Source organism: Hylobates moloch, unplaced genomic scaffold (genome assembly GCF_009828535.3).
Source record: "Hylobates moloch isolate HMO894 unplaced genomic scaffold, HMol_V3 SCAFFOLD_20, whole genome shotgun sequence".
Classification (NCBI taxonomy): Eukaryota; Metazoa; Chordata; class Mammalia; order Primates; family Hylobatidae; genus Hylobates; species Hylobates moloch.
The window spans coordinates 26,852,912-26,874,196 of NW_026652295.1; the positions used below are offsets into that span (position 1 = coordinate 26,852,912).

Consider the following 21,285-nt stretch of genomic DNA (forward strand, 5'->3'; position numbering starts at 1 on the left):
AAATAATTTCCTCTCCCCTACATTGCCTACATCCCCCTTCCTGTCTTCCCTATGAAGACAGTATATAAGCTTCTAGACCTCACTGGGTTTGGGGGCATTCACTTCTTTTTCATGTGATACCTCCATGCACAAAATAAATTTTTTTTTTTTTTGAGATGGAGTCTTGCTGTGTCTCCCAGGCTGGAGTGCAGTGGCGTGATCTCGGCTCACTGCAAGCTCTGCCTCCCGGGTTCAAGCCATTCTCCTGCCCCAGCCTCCTGAGTAGCTGTGAATACAGGCGCCTGCCACCACGCCCGGCTAATTTTTTTGTATTTTCATTTCAGACGGGGTTTCACTGTGTTAGCTAGGATAGTCTCGATCTCCTGACCTCGTGATCTGCCTGCCTTGGCCTCCCAAAGTGCTGGGATTACAGGCGTGAGCCACCATGCCTGGCCACAAAATAAATTTTTATATCTTTCTCTTATTAATCTGCCTGCTGTCAATTTATTTCATATACTTAATTATCAAACCCTCAGAGGGCAGAGGGAGTCTTCCCTCCCCTACAGTTCCAATCAGATTGTTTTCTAGTTAAGCATGAGGGTTGATCTAAGATGTCTGGTCTACCATTACTGAAAATAATTACTAAAAATAGAATCAATAGTATAGTATTTGTTAACATGTTTTAAAGTATCAATAAATTATTCTAGGACTTCCAATTCTTAAAATCTTCAAAATGCAGTTGTATAAAATGATATAGATCAGTGCCATCATACTCTCTGGTCCGGGGATGGATTTCCCATATAATAATTCAAATTCTCACTAACGATGTTTAAGTTAGCAAATTAGTTGCCATGTTGGTTCAGTTGTGTATCACCACCAAAGAAGTGAGTTGCTAAATTAAATATAAATAAATACTTAGCCATAGAACGAGAGGAAGAGATTAAACAATGTATTGTTGGATCAAGAAATCATGTTTCAAAATTTAAACAAATCAATGACTTTTATAGTTCAAGTGTCTGTGAAGTCCAAAATAAATATACAGACATTAATTGCACTACCTTATTGGTAGAAGAAATAGCAAGTACCTTAAAAAGTTCATGTCATATTGGAATCAAATCTCTTGAAGGATAGGCTAGTGGTAAAAGAAATAGTAGGTACCTTAGAAACTACATGTCATATTTGAATCAAATCTCTTGAAGGCTAGGCAATTCATCTTGACTATATTTCTCTCACCAAAGAGCTTAACATTGAACCATCAAAATATATTCACTTTACCATCTGGGACATTTTAATCAAACCTCTCATCTGTTCAATCACATCTTTCACTTCAGAAAGAACTTTCACTTCTGCCTTGTTTTTCAGAACTATCTATAGCCACCACTTTTCACATTAAGATGATCCTTCTCAAGCCATCAGAGAACTAAGTGACATCTGCAATGAAATGGCTTCACCACCTCTGTCCTCGGGTAATTCTGTGATCTATTTTTGCTGGATCCAATCCCTGAAGACCATCCTGCCTTTCTAAGGGATTCTTCTCTCTTTCAGCTACCTTCATGTTTTTTAATGCAATTGTTGCTTCTTTCTGTCCTGGTGTTGTACTTTGGCAGTGGTCGCACCCATGGAACATAGACTTCTACAAGGCACAAGGCATGACCTTGATTTTTCTGTTGTAATTTGATGGAATTGGCCAGGCGTGGTGGCTCACGCCTGTAATCCCAGCACTTTGGGAAGCCAAGGCAGGCGGATCACCTGAGGTCAGGGGTTCGAGACTAGCCTGGCCAACATGACAAACCCTGTCTCTACTAAAAATACAAAAATTAGCCGGGCATGGTGGTGGGCACCTGTAATCTCAGCTCTTCGGGAGGCTGAGGCAGGAGAATCACTTGAACCAGGAGGTGGAGGTTGCAATGAGCCGAGATTGTGCCATTGCACTCCAGCCTGGGTGGCAGAATGAGACTCTGTCTCAAAAAAAAAAAAAAAAAAAAGATGGAATTAAGAAATATTGAAAAATATATACCATTCACTGTGAGAAAAAAGTTCAACTCCTCAAACTGGGAATCTCAGTCCATTTTATGTATGAAGGTGATGGCCTGCAATAACTTTTCGAGGCTGCTATCATCCCGTGCCTATTTTATGGGTGAAAAAATTGATGGACAGAGAAAGGGAGTATTTTCAGTATATCACCTAGAGAATCAGTGAGTCAGTCTATGACGCTTGTGGTGGTGGGTGGCCTTCACTGTAGAAAGGATAGATTCCATGATCTTTTGTACCATCAAATAAAATACTTACAAACAAATGAGAATTAGCCATTTGTATTTGTTTTGTTTTAATAGTGCAAATAAGATGTCATTCTAGACCTAAAAAAATGTTTTTCTCCCTTTTGTTTCCAAATTTTAGGATAAAAGGCAAATAGAAATCTGTTCTTAGAGAACGCTGGACAAATTCTTTTTGTGAGGGAGGCTCAAGCAATTTCACCATATCATCATCACACAATAACTTTTGCCTTTCCTGTGGGAAACAAGCATGTATAGCAGTCTGCCTATTGAGTATTGTACTGAAATTAAGACACATTAAAATCTGTATGAAACTTTTTCAAAAGAGACTATTGAAAAATTGCAACTTATAAGTCACATAATGCCTGCGGACGCCCTCTATGTCATTTGTCTAAAATGTCTGCCAACTTGCAGCTGACCATTATCGCTGTCTTGAAAGCAGTTTTGAAGTAACATGAAGTAACTTTAGATAGGGAATTATGAGCACTCTCTGTCTAAAGTAGTAGCCCCAGTAGAAAGAACCCCTTTGCTCACCCTCCTAGAGGGTGGACAGTTTAGATCTGCTCAAGTAAAGAGCTGAAAAATCTCATTGTGGAAAAGACATAAATGTTTAATTATTTGCAATAATTTTTTTTAAATGTAGCAGTTTAAACATTAACATATCCTCATTCTTAGTTTTTGTTTTGTTTTTGTCTGCCTTATTGCTTATTATCAAATAACCAAACTTAGGCCTAGCCCAAAGAAGGGAGTCACCCATCTCTGACTCTTGTGGACTGTTGTCCATGTAGGAAGGCAGTTATTAAGGGCTAAATTGTGTGCCTCCCCATCCCCAATAAATGAAGTCCTAATCCCCAGTACCTCAGAATGTAGTCGTAATTGTTGAGAGAGTCTTTTTTTTTTTTTTTTTTTGAGACAGAGTCTCGCTCTGTCGCCCAGGCTGGAGTGCAGTGGCGCGATCTCGGCTCACTGCAAGCTCCACCTCCTGGGTTCACGCCATTCTCCTGCCTCAGCCTCCTGAGTAGCTGGGATTACAGGCGCCCGCCACCATGCCCGGCTAATTTTTTGTATTTTTAGTAGAGACGGAGTTTCATCGTGTTAGCCAGGATGGTCTCAATCTCCCGACTTCGTGATCCGCCCGCCTCGGACTCCCAAAGTGTTGGGATTACAGGCGTGAGCCACCGCGTGTTGATAGAATCTTTAAAGAGGCAATTAAATGAAAACGAGGTAATTAGAGTAGGCCCTAATCCAGTATGACTGGTTTCCTTTTAAGAAGAGGAAATTTGGGGCCAGGCATGGTGACTCAGGCCTGTAATCCCAATACTCTGGAATGGTGAGGTGGGAGGATAGCTTGAGACCAGGAGTTAAGACTCCATCTCTTAAAAAAAATTTAAAAACTATAAAATAAGAAGAGGAAATTTGAACACAGACATGCACAGAGGAAAGATGACCTGGAGACACAGGGAGAAGATGCCATCTACAAGCTAAGGAGAGAAGAAAGAAGGAGGAGGAGGAGGAAAAGGAGGAGAAGAAGGAGAAGAAGAGAAGAAGGAAGGAGAAGAAGAAGAAACCAACACTGCTATGTCTCAAAAAACAAAGAAACCAACACCTTGATCTCAGACTTCCAGCTTCCAGAACTGTGAAAAAATTAATTTCTGTTGTTTAAGCCACCCAGTCTGTGGTACCTTGTTATGGCAGTCCTAGCAAACTAATACAGCAGTCAATACATTAATACAATATAATGCTACATGTCCAATCCTTTGTCTCCTTATCCTTAGATCATAGATACCACTAGCACTTACCTCCCAGGCCTGGAAAAATAAATTAAGCAATGCATGATATCTTGAAGATAGTACACACTCAATAAATGGCAGCTGATGACTAATGTTATTTTTTTCCCCAATATGGCAAAAGCAAGATGTAAGTATCATCTGGTTTAATCCTTGTGGGCAGATCATTAAATGCAGAGCCATAATGTAAATTCTGACATTCAGGAGTCCCTAACAGAGTATTAGAGCAAACTACATCATGAATTTTCAGATGTACAGGGAAATAAGCAAGATAAATATGTGAATAACAAAATACTGAAAATAGAAAAAGTGGATGTGGCACTGAAGCAGGTTGTTCTGATATTCGACATTAGTGAAGAACCTACCAAGCTGCCTAAACAGAGGGAAGGAGCATAGCCCTGGAAGCCCCTTGGAGATCGATATCCTATTCCATATTTGCTAGCCTGGTAACTTAAATACCTCAGTGAGTGTGTAATTCTCTTGATTGTCTGCAAAATGGAGATAATAATAAAATCCCACTTTTCTTACAAGGACTTTATGAGATGATGTCTCTGCTTCCAAGCATGTTCTTGGAACCTGGATGAGGTGTATACATGAAAGTTACTGTGAAACAGTCATTATAATTTACTTTTCCTTTCAACAAAATAAGCTTGAGAAATAAAAGTAAGTATAATTTTGTAAATGTTCCACCACAATGTAAGCTTCTCCAGGTCATATATTTTTATATTTCTTGAGTTGGGCATACAATAGTGGCTCAAATAAATAATACATTAGTGAAACCAGTGTTTTCTCAGATCTGTATCAAGTACCACTAAGTCATGGAAAATGTTTATAAGTAGTTTATGAACTTTGCTTTTTTAAATGTTGGAACAGAGAATAAGAATATCATTCTCTTTTCTATTCTCTTTAAATCTTTCTGATTAAGTGGCTGGAAAAGTGTCAATTTGGTGCTAGTAGATGTTTAAGGCCTCTCTAACACTTGTTAATCTTTTCTCTCTCTCTTTTTTATTTTTCAATTTTATAACAAAGAACACTTTTTAGGCTCCAAGTAGTAGATAGCAAACAGCATATAACTATAATTGAATATTATTGTTTTATTTTATGCTGTTTTATAGTTACCTTCTCTTTATGATCAGAGGTAGAAATTTTCCACTAGAATAGTGATGTAAAGCTTTTAAAATAAATTGATTTCATTTTCTACATAGTGTAGCTTGTATCCAAATACAGGGAAAAGAAAAAAATTTTTAAAGTGGTACTCACATAACTGAAGTTTGAACAATACTAAATAAAATAATATAACCAATGTCATAAAACAGGAAATGGCAAAAGATACTATGGTTATACATCCAGCCTTCTGTATATGTGCATTCTGCTTCCATGGTTTCAACCAACCAAGGATCCAAATATTTAGGGGAAAACATCAAAAATAACAACAATAAAAAAGTGATATGAAAAAACCACAATATAACAACTATTTATATGTTATTTGCATGTTTTAAGTATTATACGTAATCTAGAGATGATTTAAAATATAGGGAAGATATATGTAGGTTATATGCAAATACTACACCATTTTATACAAGGGATTTGAATATCCAGGGCTTTTGGCATGCTAGAAGAACCAATTCCCCATGACGCTAAAGACTACAGTATTTTATATTATCTTTATAAATTATATGTCTATTTATGTTATATGAAATATAAATTATACTGTAATATTAACTGTAACTGCTATAGGAATTCAGAGAGGGTAAATATTCTGGAATGCTGTAATTTGGGAAATTTTTTTTTTTTTTTTTTTTTTTACTCTGTCACCCAGGCTGGAGTGCAGTGGCGCGATCTCGGCTCACTGCAAGCTCCGCCTCCCGGGTTCACGCCATTCTCCTGCCTCAGCCTCCCGAGTAGCTGGGACTACAGGCGCCCGCCAACACGCCCGGCTAATTTTTTGTATTTTTAGTAGAGACGGGGTTTCACCGTGTTAGCCAGGGTGGTCTCGATCTCCTGACCTCGTGATCCACCCGTCTCGGCCTCCCAAGGTGCTGGGATTACAGGCTTGAGCCACCGCGCCCGGTGGGAAAATTTTTTGGAAGAGATATAACAAGGTTCAACCTTAAAAGAAAGGGTTGTATTATCCATTACAGTGTAACACATTATCCCCCAAATATAGCAGCTTATGACAGTAAAAAGTTATTACCTCTCAGAGCTTCTGAGGGTCAGGAATCTGGGAGCAGCTTAGCTGGATGGTTTTTACTCAGTGCCTGTCTCTCATGAGGTTTCAGTCAACGACTGTGATTACCTAAAAGCTTGACTGGGTCTGTAGCTTCCAAGTTGCAAGAAGAGGTTCACTTATGTCACTGTTGGCTAGAGGACTCATTTTCTTCCCACACGTCTCTAGAGGGCTACTCTTAATAAGGGCTGGCTTCCTTCCTCTGGAGTGAGTGATCCAAGAGAGATGGGCAATGATCAAGATGGAAATCTTTTATCTAATCTTGGATGTGACATACCATCGCTTCTGCCATATTCTGTTGACCAACCCTGGTGCAATGTGGAAAGGGCTACACAAAGGTGCAAATATCAGAAACCATCTTTTAGGCTGTTTCCACCGCACACACTGAAAAATGTGTCTCTCAGCCCTTAGAGGCATAATATCACCCGGGGAGTTTCAAATATACCAGAAGCGGGCAGGTGCGGTGGCTCACGCCTGTAACGCCAGCACTTTGGGAGGCTAAGGCAGGCGGATCACTTGAGGCCAGGAGTTCAAGACCAGCCTGACCAACAGAGTGAAACCCCGTCTCTACTAAAAAAAGAAAAAAGTTAGCTGGGCGTGGTGGTGGACGTTTGTAATTCCAGCTACTCGGGAGGCTGAGGCAGGAGAATTGCTTGAACCTGGGAGGTGGAGGTTGTTATCAGCCGAGATTGGGCCACTGCACTCCAGCCTGGGCAATAGAGCAAGACTCCATCTCGAAAAAGAAATGTGTGCATATACCCGATACTCAGGCCCCTCTCCTGATCAGTTAAATCAGAATCACTGCAGTAGGGTCTAGTTAATGGTATTTTTCCCCCACAAAGTTCTACCAACGATTGTGATGTATGATTAAAGTTGAGGGCCATTAGGTGAAAGAAGAATGAGAAATTGGGAATATAAAACTGATACATAGGCTGGGCATGGTGGCTCACACCTGCAATCCCAGAGTTTGGGAGGTCCAGGCAGGTGGACATCTGAGGTCGGGAATTCTCAAGACCAGCCTGACCAACATGGAGAAGCCCCATTTCGACTAAAAATATGAAATTAGCTGGGCGTGGTGGTGCATGCCTATAATCCCAGCTACTTTGGAGGCTGAGGCAGGAGAATCGCTTGAACCCAGGAGGCAGAGGTTGCAATGAGCCAAGATTGCGCCATTGCACTTCAGCCTGGGCAACAAGAGCTAAACTCCATCTCAAACAAATAAACAACAACAAAAGACAAAAACAAAAAAACTGATGTATAATTGAAAGGGCCATTTGATTATTACCTAATTATGTGGATAATGTACTACATACACAAGGAAATATGAGAGATTTTGCTGTCTTGCTCTGAGACAGGTAGAAATAAGGTACTGATCTAAAGAAGTTGCAGAACACTGAAATTCAGAAGTAGGGACATGTATCACATGGCGGGCATGGCTTTAATGTTTGAAACAGTCTTATTTGTCACAGGCCCATGTTTGTGGTGTTTCTGATGCTCCCAAACTGGACACAGATTCAAAATTCATGATTCTCCCACCAGCATTTGTTTAGTGCAGGAAGCTGTGGGGAAAGGGTACTATTCCGGGGAAAAAAAGGCAACTGTTGAGAGTGAAAGACCTTGAGTTCCCATATCTTTAGGGAAGGGTCTGGCACTTATTTGGGATTCTTCATACCCTGACTCACTCTGGGAGGTTTTCCGTCCTTATATCCTTTCTGAGAGGTTGAACAAAGAAGTAATGACATATGTGGAGTGCCTTGCATGTTGTCCCTTTAAAGTCCAGGATCAGGGGGTTAAGATGAGTACAGCTGGTCACACAAAACCCACAGCTTCTACAGCTATTAAAAATTTGAAATGTAGGACAACACTATCCAAAGATACTATAGTGTCATATAAGTTCCTACACATTCTTGAAGTTGCTTCCCCATTTCTGTTACTCCACTTCCAGCTACTTTTCTCCTTGTTCCCTCTGTTCCAGCCACATTGACCACTTTGCTGTTCCTTGACTAATACCAAGTATCTCTCCTTCCCGCAAACACCTCAGGGCCTCTTTACTTATTCATTTTTTATTCTGCCTACAGTCCCCAAAGGCCCACTCCCTCATCTCCTCATCTTTTTAAAAATTTCACCTTCTTGATGAACATTCTGTGATTATGTTATTTAAAATAAGAAATACAAAGCCTATCTTTCTTTTCTGCTTTATTTTCCTCCCCAACATTTAATATTATCTTACATCATAAAAGGTATATATTTTTTGTTCCCTTATTAGAAAATAAACTGTGAGTGCATAAGTTTTTGTCTGTTTAGTTCACTATGATATTTCTGGTCTAGAAGAGTTTCTGGCACACAGCATGTGCTCAAAAAGTATCTACTGAAAGTAAAAAAAGAAATGGAAAGCAGCACTGCATGGGTGGAGTTTTGTGATTCAGTTTGATAGATAGGTGAGGGTGCCCTAAGCCTTTCAAATGCTGAATAAATATATAAGATTCCTCTTTAATATATATGAAATATGTGTATAATCATAATTCACAAAGTATTCTCACTGATCCTTACAACAGTCACATGACTATGAATTGCTGTTATCTCCAACTTACAAATATAGAAGCTGGGTGTCAAAGAAACCAAAATCTTGACCTCTTGAAGTGGTCATTTGTTTTAGGAGTTGGTCTCCTAATTTCAAAACTGAGTACCAGTGTAAGTCCCATAGGTCAACCATAAAAGAGAAGACAGGTAGTGTGGGTTAATAATAGATTACAAAAAATTTAAAAAAAGAAAAAATGGATTACGAAACAAAAATATTAAAGACAAATAGAAGACTATGTAGAAACAAATTGTATTTCTGAGATTATTGGTTCTAAAGGAACTGAAATTATAAAGATACAGGAAAGACAAGAAGGTCTCTGCTTGCTCATAGGCAGGGTGTATATGTGTGGGAATGGTTCGAACAGGAAGGAACTCTAGAGAAGCTTCAAGACAGAAAAACAATGCAAATTTTAATAGACATAAAAAAGGTTTCAGGGGAAGTCAGACTTGGGATTGGCCTCAAAGTGTGGACAGAATTTGAATGGTGGACCAACAGTGACTACAGAAATGGAGGACAGCTATAAGAAACATTTTGGGAAATAATAATTGTACTTTGTGAGCCTAATATTATTTCATTCCTTGACTGTATCAGTAACAGTACTAATTTCAGATTGAATAATGTTGGTGGATCTAGTAAAGCAATAGACTTCTTTCTTTCTTTTTTTTTTTAGTTGCAGTCTTGTTCTGTTGCCCAGGCTGGAGTAGAGTGGTGTCATCTTGGCCGACTACAACCTCCACCTCCCAGGTTCAAGTGATTGTCATGCCTCAGCCTCCCGAGTTTCTGGGATTACAGGTGCATGCCCACCAGGCTTGGCTAATGTTTTTGTATTTTTATTTTTATTTTTTTTGAGACGGAGTCTTGCTCTGTCACCCAGGCTGGAGTGCAATGGCGCAATCTCGGCTCACTGCAAGCTCCGCCTCCCGGGTTCACGCCATTCTCCTGCCTCAGCCTCTCCGAGTAGCTGGGACTACAGGCGCCCACCACGACGCCCGGCTAATTTTTTGTATTTTTAGTAGAGACGGGGTTTCACCGTGGTCTCGATCTCCTGATCTCGTGATCCGCCCGCCTCGGCGTCCCAAAGTGCTGGGATTACAAGCGTGAGCCACCGCGCCCGGCCCTGTTTTTGTATTTTTAGTAGAGACGAGGTTTCACCATGTTGGTCAGGCTGGTCTTGAACTCCTGACCTGAAGTGATCTGCCCACGTTGGCTTCCCAGCAGGCTGGGATTACAGGCATGAGCCACAGCGCTGGCCTAGCAATAGACTTCTGCAAATGTTTCTAGCAACATTTTGGAAGTTGGAGAGAAGACAGTCACTGGCTTTGTCTGCAGACTTGGCTCCTTAACTGTCCTTGGCGCCTTAACTGTCCTTGGCTCTCTGAGCTCATAAATTCAGCCTAGATTTTGCGCTTTTCATTCACATAGGCCCTTCTAAGGCCTCCAGCTTTTTAATGAGAAAAGATTGACTAATACCTAGAAAAACAACAAAGGTGTTAGGTTTCATGATCCTGGTATCTGACAGTCTGTAGAACAGTTGGGACTTGTATTTCCACACTAATTCCTGGAAAAGGCAAAATGGCTTTCCCAGCCTAAACACTGGGAGACTGCACTTCTCTCTTGGAGAAAAGGCCTTCCCATGACTCTCCCACCTGCAGATTTCAAAAAGATTGCCTTTTTGTTTAGAATTTCCCCCTTATTACAGAAAAAAACAGTAATGAGAATATAGAGTGAGATGAAATGTGGAGCTGACTCAGAAAAGAAACTGACCTACATTCTAAACCCTTAACCAAGAAAAATTTTGATCATGTTAAAATTATGGTAAACAAATGCCATTCCTTATAGTGGTGAGACATTAAAGGTGAGGAAAACATGAAGCATAATCAAGTTACATCTTAAATTAGAGGAACTTCATAGGACAGGTGTGAAAGTGGGGAGAAGCATGGAGTACTTTGGTCTACTTAGGACAAATGTAAAAAAAAGTAATTAGTAGAAAAATTCCATCTGCCAGCATGGCAACTGGATTAGCAAGGAAGGATCCAAACCTCATTTTTAACTGGTGGGAAGAGGTAATGTAAATTGGTTCTAATTTCTTTCCTTCCTCTTTCTCCATTTTAATCTCAACACCTTTAGGTCATTTTGTGCAAATTAGGCCTAAAGTGGAGGTAGCAAGAAAGCACATTCCCAGCATTCATGTTACAAAGAAAAATTGAAAGAGAATGCCACCTGGATTACATGGTAGTCACTGAGTATCCTACCAGGAGGCCTGAAAATTGTGGTGTAACCTGCAAAACGTCCAATATTTCAGTAGAGGTTGATAGGACATTTACTTTAAATACTTGGTTTTCTAGACAATAACTTACTCAACAGGGGTCCTCAGTGTTGAAATTGAGCCAGGATAAGTGAAATTCGCACAATAAAACTCCCGTTTTGTGTATTTGACGTTTGTAACATAAAATACTTAGTAGCAGATAATATTGGAAATATCATAAGGCCATAATGTATCTTTTGCATAAATTAAGAAGCATTTATGAAAGGCTTTAGGTTAAAGCTAACTGAACGTTTCAAAACTAGGGATAAACGAGCGTCAGTTCTGTTTAGGAAGTGTGGATATCTCTGAAAAGAGTCCTTAGGGTGTGGGTCAGGAAGAACCTAGTGAAGTGTGGGTCAGGAAGAACCTAGTGGAGTTCCAAGTGGACAAACCAGCGAGGAGCTCACTTGGAGCTGGTGTACTTGGTTATCGCCTTGGTGCTCTCGGACACAGCATGCGTGACAGGCGAACAGCCGTCTGGATCTCCCTGGAGGTGATGGTCGAACGCTTGTTGTAACGCGCCAGGCGGGAAGCCTCGCCCGCAATACGCTGGAAGATGTCATAACGAAGGTGTTCAAGATCACCGTTGCTTTGGACGAGATGCCGGTGTTGGTGGACCTGCTTCAGCAAGTACACGGAGTAGCTCTCCTTGCGGCTGCTCTTTCGCTTCTTGCCTTAGTAATAGCCTTCTTGGAACCCTTTTTCGGGGCTGTGGCCGACTTGGTGGGGTCAGGCGTGTTGTAGTTTGACTGCAGAAAGGGTACAAGGCATAGGAAAAAGCGGCCGGGCGCAGCGGCGCACGCCTGTAATTCCAATACTTTGGGAGGCGGAGGCGGGCGGATCACTTGAGGTTAGGAGTTCGAGAGCAGCCTGAACAACATGGCGAAACCATGACTCTTCAAACAAATGTAAAAAATTAGCTGGGCGTGTGACGCACTCCTGTAATCCCAGCTACTGGGGAGGCTGAGGGAGGAGAATCGCTTCAGCCAGGAAGGCGGCGGAGGTTGCCAGGATCGCGCCACTGCGCTTCCACCTGGGCGGCAAAGACAGACCCTGTCTCAAGGAAAAAAAAAAAAAAAGTTGCCGGGCGCGGTGGCTCACCTGAGCTCAGGGGTTCGAGACCAGGATGACCAATATGGTGAAACCCCGTCTCTACTAAAAAATACAAAAACTAGCCGGGCTGTGGTGGCTGGCGCTTGTAATCTCAGCTACTCAGGAGGCCGAGGCAGGAGAAACACTTGAACCCAGGAGCGGACGTTGCAGCGAGCGGAGATCTTACCACCGCACTCTAGCCCGGGCGACAGAGGGAGACCCTGTCTTAAAAAAACAAAAAAAGAAGAAGAAGCTGTGTGTTGTAACATCCTGTACACGAATTCTTATGTAAATGAGGTGATTAATAAAATAGTGTGTAGGACTGGTGGCGATTCTAGATGACGTCAAACACACTTTTGTCCAATCCAAAGGAGCATATTTCATAACAGCGATTCCATTGGTTGAAATAAAACTGTAATTTGAGCCAATGGCACAGCTTTATTTTCGCGCCCAGTATTGACTATAAGTAGTCGGAGCTCTGGCGAATTTCTCTATGCTGTTCTTCTTAGATCCTCCATTTATCGTTTCTTCGTCATGTCGGGACGCGGCAAGCAGGGAGGCAAAGCTCGCGCCAAGGCCAAGACCCGCTCTTCTCGGGCCGGTCTCCAGTTCCCCGTGGGCCGAGTGCACCGACTACTCCGTAAGGGCAACTATGCTGAGCGGGTCGGGGCCGGCGCGCCGGTGTACCTGGCGGCGGTACTGGAGTACCTGACTGCCGAGATCCTGGAGCTGGCGGGTAACGCCGCCCGCGACAACAAGAAGACCCGCATTATCCCGCGTCATCTGCAGCTGGCCATCCGCAACGACGAGGAGCTCAACAAGCTGCTGGGCAAAGTGACCATCGCTCAGGGTGGTGTCTTGCCCAACATCCAGGCCGTGCTATTGCCCAAGAAGACCGAGAGTCACCACAAGGCCAAAGGCAAATAATGCCTTCATGGAATCACTTTCCAATACAACGGCTCTTTTCAGAGCCAACTACTATTTCTGCGGGAGAGCTGGGCCACTGGTTAAACATTCGGAACGTTTGTTATGAAAAGCATTTTTCATCTAGAGATTAGGGATGACTTTTAGGAAAAACCTTACAGGATTCAGGTGACATGTTTAAGTCAGAATGTGAACAAGTCATTTAATGTAGGGCTTACAAGAATGTTCGCTGTGTTTATTCATTTCGTGTTATATGAACTAGAGCCAATAAAAAAAAAAAAATCGAGGGCCAGGCTCTGGCTCACGCCTGTAATCCCAGCACTTTTGGAAGCTGAGGCGGGAAGATCGCTGGAGCTCATGAATTCGAGATCTGCCTGGGCATTATAGCGAATACAAAAATTAGCCGGGCGGGGTGGTGCACGCCTTTAGTCTTAGCACTTCAGAGGCTGAAGTGGGACGATCGCTTGAGCCGGGGAGGCAGAGGCTGCAGTGAGCCGAGACCATGCCACTGCACGCCAGCCTGGGTGACATAGCAAGAACCTGACTTGAGGAAAAAAAAAAATCCAGTACAGAATTACAGGGTCACACCAAATTTGCATGTAATAGACCCCATCTTGAAACTTGCTACTCTCTTGTCTTGTGCGTTGATAGCATATTATATTAATGCCGAACACATTAGTGACGCCGAAGTAGCTGGCGCCTAAATGGCTTAAACGCGGAAAAATCACGTACTGAGGATGGAACAAAAACTGGCCAATCAGATTATAGAGCGGGCTTTTTAAAATTTAAGCAGCTTCTTTGTAGCTAGGCGTCAGACAAAAAGCTTGACACCAAATTCTCAAAAACCAACGGGTGGAATTCATACTTTAATAAAAGACTGCATGGGTAAACTACGTGGGGAGTCCAACACCCAGGACTCCTGATTGCCTTACGATACTCGATTAGGGCTGAGGGAGAACTGCACGAGACTTTTCGAATGCAAGGAATCTTGCTGCCTGATGTAACGTGTTGTGCACAGCAATTTTTAAGAGATCTCTGGGTGGCTCTGAAAAGAGCCTTTGGGGCTTTGTTGCGGTTTTCACACGCCAGCTTCCTACTTCTTTTTGGCAGCCGCCTTCTTGGCCTTTGCAGCTTTAGGTTTTGCTGCTTTGGGCTTAGCGGCTTTGGGCTTTGCCGCCTTCGGCTTAACTGCCTTGGGCTTGGCAGGACTCTTGGTTGCCTTTTTCGGCTTGGCAGCGGCCTTGGCCTTCTTAGGGCTCTTCGCCGCCTTTTTGACGCCAGCCGCCGCGGGCTTCTTCGCCTTCTTCGGAGTCTTCTTCACTGCCTTTTTCGCCCCTGCAGCCTTCTTGGGCTTCTTAGGCGTGGCCCCCGCGGGCTTCTTAGCTTTAGCGGCGCCTGCCTTCTTGGCTTTGGGCTTGGCTTCCCCGGAGGCCGCCTTCTTGTTGAGTTTAAAGGAGCCAGAAGCACCAGTGCCCTTGGTCTGCACCAGGGTGCCCTTGCTCACCAAGCTCTTGAGGCCCAGCTTAATGCGGCTGTTATTCTTCTCCACGTCGTAGCCACCGGCCGCTAAGGCCTTCTTAAGGGCTGCCAAAGAAAGGCCATTGCGCTCCTTAGAAGCAGCCACAGCCTTGGTGATCAGCTCTGAGACTGGGGGCCCAGTCGCTTTGCGCTTAGCCACGCCGGCGCCGGCTGCCTTCTTGGTTGCCTTCTTCTTAGCCGGGGATTTCTCCACCGGCGCTGGGGTGGCTGTCTCGGCAGGAGCGGTTTCCGACATGGTGGCAAGGAACTGCTAGAAGAGAATAAGCTCGAAATCCAAAGAGGAAGTTTTGCATTGCTGCTATGCTCGGGCCCCGGGCTTATATAAGCCGGCGCTGCCCTGTGATTGGTGGAGCGTCCAATCCACCGCCCTCTGGCCGCCGCCGCTCGCGGTTGGACTCCCAAATTGTGTTTGTTAGTCCTCAAAATTTGATTAAATGCTTAAAACGATGATACAGAATTTGGCACTTTGAAGCTCCAAAGGAGGAAAACAGCCTCCAGGTTCACATACTTGTTTGTGTTTTCAAGAATCTCGTGCAATTGATGAAAGATATTTTTAAAAATCTCTTCAGCTTTTCATGAGAATCCATTGGGCTGAGGGCATCATGTTAGTTAGTAGCGTGTCGCGATAAATTTCTACTAAGTATCTGGTGAAAGTTATTTTTAAAAATTTGCCCATGAGTTCATGCTTAGATTTTTGCAAGAGAAAAGACACTGGGTTCCTTGGTTTGGGCATGAACTTTGTTTCTAACTGTAGCAAGTAACACAGGCACAGGGCAGCTGGTTTCCTACAGCCCCAACTTAACCACATAGACTTGACTTTACAAACTGGTTCTGTGTCCTAGGAGTTTCCATGTGCTGATTTCTTTACAGAATGGGATTTTGCAGCTTGGAAGAGTTCCACTGTCAAGAGTGACTTCTGCATTGCAGCACCAGTAATACAAATAGCTTTGACTTAAGAATCTAACTACTAAGACTCACATTCAAACTTAAATGTGTTATGTTTTCTAATTAGAGTGTTTTCTCTTTTTAGTTCCTGGGCAAATCCATTAAAAAGGGGAAGAAAAATAATATAGATAATTCAGTTTAGAGAAAACTCAAACTTATGGAAAATTATTCAAGAGCTCCCAGTGATCCTCAAATGCACAAACTGTTTAGGACTTTGTCAGATTTTCGAAATGTTCTCACTGCTCCCCCTGAATCTCCACCCACATTTAACAAGCTGCACCATCAGGAATACTCTCTTCTGTGAGCAGCCAGGATACATCAATATGGGTATTTTTGTGTGTTTAAGCGCTAATATTTTAGAAGAATATCTGGCTATTGACTGTGAAAAGTTTGGATTGGATACTGAGCGACTTCACATTATAGAGGTTCAGAGGAACCCAGGAAAACATAGGCAAATACACTGAGGTTGAAATAAATGAAGTTTACAATTTATGGGAGGTGGAGGGGATTGGACAGTATGCCTGGATGATGAAAATGATCAAATGATGATTTGGATTCCTAATGAAATCAACAGTCACTTATTTCTCACCCTTGAAATGCTGTGCAAGAAAATTTAAAGTAGCCAACACACTTCATCTTCTAAGAACTCCTGGAGAAGTTGGCAGACTATAGCCAAATCTGGAAAATGGCTTTTTTCTGCATGGCCCTCAAGCTAAGAAGTGTCTTTACATTTTAAAAGTATTGTTTAAAACAAAAACAAAAACAAAGGCTGGGCACGGTGTTTCATGTCTGTAATCTCAGCACTTGGGGAGACTGGGATAGGTGGGTTGCTTCAGCTCAGGAGTTCAAGACCAGCCTGGGCAACATTGGTGAAACCCCATCTCTATTAAAAATACAAAATATTTTGCTGGTCGTGGTGGCACATGCCTGTAGTCTCAGCTACTCAGGAGGCTGAGGTGGGAGGATCACTTGAATTCAGGGTGTCAAGGCTGCAGTGAGCAGTGATAGCAGCACTGCACTCCAGCCGGGGTGATGCAGCAAGATCCTGTCTTGAACAAGTAAACTAACTAAAAACTAAAAAGAATGTGTGACAGAGACTATATATGGCCTTTAAACCCTAAGCTATTTATTATCTAGCCCTTTTGCTGTGTTATAAATTTCTCCAGAGACACAGATATTGTATAGGCCTCTTACCGAACAATACAAATTGAGAACTAAAGAAAAGGAGATCTTCACAAGAAAATGTTCTAACCAAGCACTTTCCACTGTTCCAAACACAAAACTTAGAAGGTCCAGGAGAAAAAAAGCCCAAAACTCCATGTGTGATGGAGCAGGGGTATAATATTCAGAGCTGACACTCATTCAGCATTTACTACCTGCCTGGAAGTGATCTTAAATATGTTCTACAGGTTTCTATTAATTTGCTACATTTACAGCTATAAAGATGAGGCCCAGATAGAGAATGAATAACTTGCCAAAGCTTATATAGCTATGAAGTGGCAGCTCTAAATTTTAAACCTAGAAACATGGCCTCAGCTCCATTATGGATGGAAAATCCTTGAAGAGGTGAGAAAAGAACTATCTTCAAAGCTTGGAAGAGGCAGTGTCAAGTTGTTCCTACACCTAGCAAACAGCCACTAAAAGAGCTCTAAGTTAATTGTGGGAAGAGGCTTCTGGCCCCATGGATCAAAAGTGTTTTTTGTTGTTGTTTTTCTGAATCAAATCTTAAGTTTCTATAAACTTTATAAGAGTATCCAGCCCCTTGAATGTGAGGACTTTTTTGCTCATCTGTGATGGTGGATATCACAAAAATTATGCACAGACTTTTCTTCTTTCTTTCCTTTTTTTTTTTTTTTTTTTTTTTTGAGACAGAGTCTCACTCTGTCACCAGGACTGGAGTGCAGTAGCGTGATCTCGGCTCACTGCAACCTCAGCCTCCCAAGGAGCTGGGATTTTTTTGAGACGGAGTCTTGCTCTGTAGCCCAGGCTGGAGTGCAGTGGCACGATCTTGGGTTCAAGCGATTCTCCTGCCTCAGCCTCTCGACGAGCTGGGATTACAGGCGCCTGCCACCATGCCCAGCTAGTTTTTTGTGTTTTTAGTAGAGACGTGGCTTCACCATGTTGGCCAGGCTTGTCTGGAACTGCTGACCTCGTGATTCGTCCGCGTCGGCCTCCCAAAGTGCAAAGTGCTGGGATTACAGATGTGAACCACTGCGCCCTCCCTTTTTCTTTCCTTCCTTCTTTCCTTCCTTCCTTCCTTCCTTCCTGCCTTCTTTCCTTCCTTTGTTTTCTTTTGTCAGCAATCCTTAGTGATCCTGTATTTTAGGTGTGGCCCAAGACAATTCTTCTTCTTCCAATGTGGCCCAGGGAAGCCAAAAGATTGGACACCGCTGCACCAGTTGCTGGGATACACGCCTCTTTGCAAGAGTGAATCCAATATGAGAAGGGAAGGCACAGATACGTGGCTGAGCTGGCTGAGAGCACTAGGGAGAAAAATTGCCTTCACATCTCTGCCAGATATCTCCTAGGTCAAGATGTGTACTTCGAAAAGTTTAAGAGCAAAATGAGGTCATGTTTTTAGTCACATATGTAGAGCACATGAGGAAACTCTAAACAGCTGGAAATACTGGACAAGTTTGGTTAGAAACCAGGAAGAGCTTTAAAATACCGCTTGAAGTTTAATACCCAGACTGATTCTCTCTGAAAAAGAAAGAAAATATCTCATGAAAATCCAACTCCACAATCTATGACAAGCATATGGTGAAATGACAAGAAAATATTTTTTAAGGTCCAGTTACAGAGCTAGAAGTTCATTTCACAGATGACAGCATGCAGTGGGTTAAAGTATCCCTCTTCAGAGGCCCACTACCTAACACATGGCTTGCTAAACATTACATTGAAAGAGAACAAAAGTGTCGAGCTTTTTGTCAAAACTGTTACTTGCATGGGGTACAATGGCAACTTTGTTACGTGCATATGCTCCATGGTGGTCAAGTTACATAGGCTATACAAAAGCTAAATAGCTTACATTGTACCAATTAAGTAACTTATCATTCATTCTTTCCTCCCTTCTGAGTCCTCATTGTCTATTGTTCCACTCTTATGCGTGCAGTTTTTAGAGCCTCTGTTTTTTGTTTTTTTTGAGGCAGAGTCTCGCTCTGTAGCCCAGGCTAGGGGTCAGTGGCGCGATCTCGGCTCACTGCAACCTGTGCCTCCCAGGTTCAAGCGAGCCTCCTGCCTCAGCCTCCCGAGTAGCTGGCACTACAGGGGCGTGCCACCACGGCCGGCAGTTTTTTTTTTTAGTAGACACGGTTTTTCACCGTGTTAGCCAGGATGGTCTTGATCTCCTGACCTTGTGATCCGCCCGCCTCGGCCTCACAAGAGCCTGTGGAAACATTGTACTACTTGTTGCCTTCCGTAGGGGCAGGTAAACACGCAAGAGACACATTCCACAAGGATAAAAACAGGAATACTTTTCAAAACTAAACTTCATCTGTACAATTGTCCCTATGACATGTCTTTTTTGAGTGATAATCCTTATCAGTAGGAGCAGGTTCTGTATGTGGAATTGATTTAGCATACCAATCAGCCTGTGACCTGACTCCTGCATTACAGTGTGTTGAGCCACTACCATGTTTTGTCCACAACTTGTATTTAACATGGAGCTAAGACACGTCTCAAAAGCTACAGCTTCCTTTTGGTGACAATTGAGGGGCTCTGAAAAGAGCCTTTTGAGGTTGGACAGACTTTCTGGGCTGATAAGAAAATACATAAGAAAATATCTATGCCCTCTCCCCTCGGATTCGGCGCGCAAGCTGGATGTCTTTAGGCATAATAGTAACGCGCTTGGCGTGAATGGCGCACAGGTTGGTGTCCTCAAATAGCCCCACTAGGTAGGCCTCGCAAGCCTCCTGCAGCGCCATCACCGCCGAGCTCTGGAAGCGCAGATCGGTCTTAAAGTCCTGTGCGATCTCCCGTACCAAGCGCTGAAAAGGTAGCTTCCGGATTAGCAACTCGGTCGACTTCTGGTAGCGGCGGATCTCGCGCAGGGCCACGGTGCCGGGGCGGTAGCGGTGGGGCTTCTTGACGCCACCGGTGGCCGGAGCGCTCTTGCGAGCCGCCTTGGTGGCCAGCTGCTTGCGCGGTGCTTTGCCGCCGGTGGACTTGCGAGCTGTCTGCTTTGTTCGTGCCATGGCTAAATAGACATAACTACTCAACACAAATGAGAGAAAAAAAAAGCTGATCATCCCGGTATTTATAGCTGCCCTCGCGTTCTGATTGGACAGTAGACTGTGCCATGCCACGCCTCACACACGGAATTGGCTCCCAGTTTAATCTGCTAGTGAAAGGAAGACATTCCGCCTGTTTTGGGTCAAGAAACGTAAAATGGTTTTACTAGCTAAAGAAAAACAAAAACGGAAACAAAAAAAAATCCCCCAAAACTCTAGGATTTTTCATGCATCAAAATCCTGTTTAAATATAAGCTTGATAAATCTAAACTTGCCTTGCACTATTTTAATTATGAGGTGTCATTACTGATTTGACAAAAAAAGAACGTGAAGGAAAAGTGAAACTAGAGTAAATTTGTAAATGGAGGCATTGAAGGGGATATGAAATTCGAGCGTTGTGGTATGCCAGTATTTCTCAATTTAAACGTACTTAATGTTTTAGAAGTTGGCCGACTTTTACTGTAAAGGGCGATATTAAAGCATTTTGGGCGTTGCGGACCAGTATCATAGTTACACAGCCCTCGCATTTGTAGCGGGAAAGTAATCGATAGAAGATAAATGAGACCGGCTGTTTCACTATTACTTATCCAAAAACCAGAGGCGTTATAGATTTGGCCGTCTATCAGAGAATCCGGCACTTTTAACCACCAAATAATGCTGAAAGGGACACCGAACCTCAAACTTTAGCGACTACTTATGTGGAGTCGCTAATTTGCCAAAACTGCCATACGTTTAGGTGTTCTTAGGAAATTAAGGGTCTTTAGTCTACAGCTCTTTCACAGACTTCATGGGTGGCCCTGAGAAGGGCCTTTGAGGAACCGTGTAAGTAAAACACTCAGCCGCCAAAGCCATAGAGGGTGCGGCCCTGGCGCTTGAGCGCATAAACCACGTCCATGGCCGTGACTGTCTTGCGTTTGGCGTGCTCCGTGTAGGTAACTGCATCGCGGATTACATTCTCCAAGAACACCTTAAGAACTCCGCGCGTTTCCTCGTATATAAGGCCTGAGATGCGCTTAACGCCTCCACGCCGTGCCAGGCGTCGGATGGCGGGCTTGGTGATGCCCTGAATGTTGTCGCGCAGAACTTTGCGGTGGCGCTTAGCACCTCCTTTGCCCAGACCCTTCCCGCCTTTGCCGCGCCCAGACATGACTCGTACTAAACAAAATGCAACGGGGCGAGTCTCGCAGCAGTACTTTTTATAGTAATAAATCGGACCTGATTGAGAACTCTCCACACCAGCTGCATCCGGTCAGCCAATTCACAGACCTTGCGCCCTGCCCACGACTTCAGGAAAAAATGGAAAGGGGGGTGCTTAAACTACAGATTCTAAAAATGATGCCCAGTTAAAAATTACTCAGCTCATCTTGCCCTTCTGCAGTGTTTTAGGCTGACCACCGCTGCATT

General features: G+C 43.2%; 3 protein-coding genes and 1 pseudogene across 3 annotated transcripts in view; 1 reads left to right on the plus strand and 3 right to left on the minus strand.

Moving 5' to 3' along the window:
- Positions 1-21,031, minus strand: part of LOC116459919 (uncharacterized) — a 42,250-nt gene extending 21,219 nt beyond the window's left edge. Inside the window, exons 1-2 of the mRNA XM_032140678.2 lie at positions 20,722-21,031; positions 19,515-19,847 (exon numbers count right to left, since the gene is read on the minus strand). Of these exons, the coding sequence (XP_031996569.2) occupies positions 19,515-19,847; positions 20,722-21,028 (640 nt within the window). The 5' untranslated portion in view covers positions 21,029-21,031. The remainder of the gene's footprint in view (positions 1-19,514; positions 19,848-20,721) is intronic.
- LOC116460392 (histone H2B type 1-M-like) lies at positions 11,426-12,628 on the minus strand (annotated as a pseudogene).
- On the plus strand, positions 12,740-13,453 carry LOC116459916 (histone H2A type 1). The gene has a single exon (XM_032140674.2). It carries the CDS (start codon positions 12,779-12,781, stop codon positions 13,169-13,171), a length of 393 nt encoding a protein of 130 aa, XP_031996565.1. The 5' UTR covers positions 12,740-12,778; the 3' UTR covers positions 13,172-13,453.
- On the minus strand, positions 14,017-15,001 carry H1-5 (H1.5 linker histone, cluster member). The gene has a single exon (XM_032140673.2). The coding sequence runs from the start codon at positions 14,940-14,942 to the stop codon at positions 14,262-14,264; it is 681 nt and encodes a 226-aa protein (XP_031996564.1). The 5' UTR covers positions 14,943-15,001; the 3' UTR covers positions 14,017-14,261.
- Positions 21,032-21,285: the final 254 nt, after the last annotated feature.

Coding starts and splice junctions, on each gene's coding strand:
- LOC116459916 (XM_032140674.2), top strand. CDS start 12,779: ATGTCGGGACGCGGCAAGCAGGGAGGCAAAGCTCGCGCCAAGGCCAAG.
- H1-5 (XM_032140673.2), bottom strand. CDS start 14,942: ATGTCGGAAACCGCTCCTGCCGAGACAGCCACCCCAGCGCCGGTGGAG.